The sequence below is a fragment of the Sinocyclocheilus anshuiensis genome, unplaced genomic scaffold (assembly GCF_001515605.1).
Source record: "Sinocyclocheilus anshuiensis isolate Anshui unplaced genomic scaffold, SAMN03320099.WGS_v1.1 scaffold486, whole genome shotgun sequence".
Lineage (NCBI taxonomy): Eukaryota > Metazoa > Chordata > Actinopteri > Cypriniformes > Cyprinidae > Sinocyclocheilus > Sinocyclocheilus anshuiensis.
Genome location: NW_015544142.1, coordinates 266291 through 270804, shown reverse-complemented (window position 1 = coordinate 270804; position 4514 = coordinate 266291). Strand labels below are relative to the sequence as shown.

Below are 4514 nucleotides of genomic sequence, written 5' to 3'. Positions count from 1 at the left end.
GAATACTTTCCGTACCCACTGTATATATATATATATATATATATATATATATATAAAACTGACCTGCATGCTTATAATAAATAATATCATTATTTTGAAGTTTGCTTTGGCTATTAGCTTCGAGTTTTGATGACTATTACTGTAAAATGTGGAAAACAGTCATGATGAAGAATGAGTTGTCTAGCTGTCCAAGCTGTGTTCTGTGTTGAGTCAGAGGTTGGCCTTCTTTCTGATGGTTTTGTCTGGCAATTGCTGTTCAGGGCTTGAATTTCTATTTTGTTTAGAGGCGTGGTTTCGTTTTGCCTGTTTTCATTGCTCACTGCCTGAGAAATTTTTTTTTTTCTTGTTTTTTTTTTCCTTTCATTTGGTAAAATTATTTCTAGGCCCAGCCCTGTATGTTTTTAAAGACAGAAATTCAACCTGTCCTGTCAGTCCTGGTGTTCTGTGTCCATCACGTGACCGGCACATTTACACAGAGCAGATCAAATGTCTGAACACACACATTCTCTCTTCCATACACATACTAATACTACCTTTAACTCTTTCCCCGCCAGCATTTTTTAGTATAACAGTGAAAACACGAAAAGCCGTAAAAACTCGTCTTTGGCGAGAACACGCTGTCTTCTAAAAGACGAGATAACTCGTCAATGGCGGGGAAAGAGTTAAGCTGCGTCACACTAGACTTAAAACTAAACAATATGTATACTACAAAAAATATTTATACAAATGTATAATATATCAATAATACTGTCTATTCAAAGTATGCAATTTTAGTAGTCAAAAACCTGAAAACAGTGAATTTCAGGCCTGGGAAAGTCTGAGTAAAATCTTCTAAAGTCATGGGAATTTTTATAATGACTATTAATCTTTCTAGGTTTGTTCTGCTGTACAATATTTCATTGAGTTGAAACTGCTCTTTGTTATTGCTTGTGTTGAGTAAAACATTCATTAGTCTGTCCAGTGGTCTAATTGGAGACATATATTGCATATTGCACACTAATACGTATAATTATTCAAGTCTATTTTTTCCATCATCTGACATACAAATGGAAATCTAACTCAGCAGTCTTCGTAAAATAGGAAGAATGACTTGTGAATGGGAGTGAATGAAGCATGAGGTCTAGTGTGACCACAACTCTGGTCCCGTCATGGATGGGCGGGAGGTGTCACTGAAATATACTGCTAGTGCTCTTCATCTCTTCTGTCTTCATATGTACAATAATTAATTCGCTTCATTCATCCACTCTCGCCTCCCTCATACATTTACAAGCCCTTTTTAGTTTTAGTTTTTTGTTGTTGTTGTTTTGTTTTGTTTTTTAAGAAGAAGGAAGAAAGAAATCGTATACATGTAAACTTCTGAATACAACTGTCTTGTTTGCAGCTTTAATTTGAAAGAGAACATGTGAAGACGTGTGCTAAATAATATGCTGATTTGCTGATGCTGATGAGAATAAAGTTTTAACACAAAGCATACAACCGAATACACAGAATTGTACTCATTTGTTAGCACGTGCAAACACAGGCGCTCGACACTTGCACACGAGAACGTTTCATCCATGACCAGTATTTGTGCAATTTCTCTCCAGAAGTTATGACCAATATAAACACTTTTATATTTGTTTAAACTAGAGTTGCATGTACCTCTTAACCCCTGCACAGAAGCACTCACTATCGTGGCATCTGTTGTTGTTTCATCTACAATAAAGCTGCACACATCCAGTAGCGAAGAGTGAAGAAGCTTGAGGAGTATAGATGACACGCATGTAGAGGTGAAGTGTGTTATTTATGCACTACTAGCAGCAGGGCCATCACTAGTGGGGAGAAAGTTGGTGACAATTATAGGGGCCCACAGCTGTCGGGGGCCCCCGGCGATTTCAACCGACTGGCCAAAAGACGCTCAGGACAGTTGACAGGGCACTGCTGCACGTTGTCATGAAAGACTATCATTTGCATGTGTTTTTAAGCCTTGTCAATTTAAATATTCAAGAGTTTTTTAAGGATTCAAGCACAAGAAGATGCGAAAGAACACTACCAAGTAGTCACTCAAGCGCAAGAAGGCATGAGAGAGAACTCAATTTGGTGTGCTCTCTTTGTGCACGCGCATTATATTGGATCCATGCATTGTGTCTTAAAGTGACCACGCCTAATTTACTAGCTGGTGTCGTTAATGTTAATTCAAGAAAAAAAAAGAAAAAATTGAGAAAATCACTCACTGCTCTTGGCTGACTTACTTTTGTAGTTTTAACAAGAATTGATTTGTATTTAATTTATACAGTGAAGACTACGCAATGCCATTTTACATTTGATTATTCAGTTTCTGTACCTAAACACCTACAAACTTGAAAAAAAAAACTTTTTACATGATTTCAAACAGGGCCCATGGGTACAACCTGCGCCGGAGCCCCGCAAATCCCAGCTACGACCCTGACCAGCAGCACCAAATGGAATAACAAAAAAATAAGTTCAAAATGGCATACTAGCATACTACTCTTAACAATTTATGCAGTATATAATATGTATACTGTACAATGTAAAATAAAATCTTAATTTTAACTGTAAAAGACAATTCCACAGTTAAAACCCTGTTATTTGGTTAACAGTAAGTTCCCTAATTATATAACCTTAACCTTATCCTCTAACCTTACCTTTCAGGTACTTTTACAGTAAAATAGTGTTAAATCTAAAGTCATTGTATAATTTATAGTGAAAGACTGTAAACTGACATTCCCAGAATTCCCAGTATCACATTTTGTTTAAATAATTGTTTCTTAATAGTTTTTGTTATCAGTAATGTGCAATAGGATTTTTATGTTACATCTTATGTTGATACATTCGTGTTTATTGCATTATTTTAGAATCTTATGATACCATGGTGATGCTGTTTTGTATTTGTGTTTATAACACTGTACACCTTCTATATACAGTGGGTATAGAAAATAATCTGAGTAAATGCACTGAGCAAATACAGCTGGATAAAATAAAAACTGTGTTTGTCTTCATTTTAGGCTGCAAAGCAACTAAATGTGATTATTTTAAAAGAGGGTGATTCTTTTCTACACCCACTGTCTTAGTATACATAGTAAATCTATACACTTTTCTATAAATTATTATTTGTAAATTGCTAAATTTACAGGTTGCTTTGTAAAGATTTATTTTTGCTTTATTTTTTCAGAATTATTCTGGCAACCACAGCTGCCTTTTTTTTTTTTCTTTTAAAACAACATGTACACAGTATGAATTTTTTTCTTATTCAAAGAATACCTGAATGGCCTGCTATATTTGCCATTACATACAATATACAGCAGGGAACACTGCATAAGATATTGCATCCCACAGTTCAATGCAAAGCACTTGACTTAACATATATGTATAGGATGTAATCCGTATTTTAAACACTCCTTTTATATAAAAATGTATATTTTACACAAAATTTGGTAGCACTTTATTTTACAGTCCTGTTTCTCATGCACATGTACTTATTATAGTAATTACAATAATTAGGTAATAAGTAGGTACTAACCCTGAACAACTCCCTAACCTAACCCTACCCTATGTAGTTACCTTATATTACCAGTACTTTCTTAGATAAGTACACTGTAGGTACACCGTAAGTACATGTAAGTACACATACTGTAAAATAAAGTGCAACCCAAAATTTGATGAAATAATGCAAAAATAATGCACTTATTTACAATATGATAACTGGGCATCAACGTGATGAGGTCATGGGACAACTATGTACCATAATACTTTCTAAAACATTTATGGAACAAGAAACATTTACGGTTTCTCTTGATATTTCTAAAAACCAGTGGCTGGTAGCAGATGAATAGGTAATCCGCCCAAAACGTCATCGGCTGAGTAAGCTGTCAACATGTTGGGCCTCTCAAACAAACAGAGCAATGTTTTGTCAGCACCACACTGTTTACACCCTTCATAAGTCATCCTTAGTCTTTACATATTAAACCAGGAAATGAGATAGTATTTTAACATCAAAAAACTTAAAGCTGCATAAAGTATACATAAGTTGTATACGTGTGTGCGTGAGAAACGGGGCGGGAGGCAGTCAGTGTGTTTTATATGGTGTGTTAAACGGAGAACAAAGTGAAGTCAGTTTTAATGGTTAAACATTAAAATGCCTTCCCCCCCAAAATCTCTCTCTCTCTCTCTCTCTCTCACACACACACACACACACACACACACACACACACAGCTGCTATTCAAATGGAAACGTTCAGTGCCGTGGGTCAAGGCTGGATTGAAACTGTTAACAGATCCTGGTCTGGCTGCACTCCTACACTTCCTCCATGTAAACAGTGCGAGGATCACTGGAGGCAAAGACACACACACACAGAGCAGTGCTAGGTTACCTTTGCTGCTTTGCTGTTTTTTGGCAGCAGCGGCGGCGTCCTCCGACTGAGCCAGACGTCTGAGCACGTCTGCCAGCGCGGCCTTCATCACCATCAGCTCATCTTCCTGCTGCTGCACCCGCAGCTCCAGAGATGACAGGCGGC

The 4514-nt window shown here is 36.7% G+C and overlaps 1 protein-coding gene across 1 annotated transcript in view; it reads right to left on the bottom strand.

Annotated features, from left to right (window-relative positions):
• LOC107695036 (echinoderm microtubule-associated protein-like 4) overlaps positions 1-4514 on the bottom strand; it is a 58550-nt gene that overhangs the window by 35318 nt on the left and 18718 nt on the right. The window contains exon 3 of the mRNA XM_016494816.1: positions 4371-4452. Within this exon, the coding sequence (XP_016350302.1) occupies positions 4371-4452 (82 nt within the window). The remainder of the gene's footprint in view (positions 1-4370; positions 4453-4514) is intronic.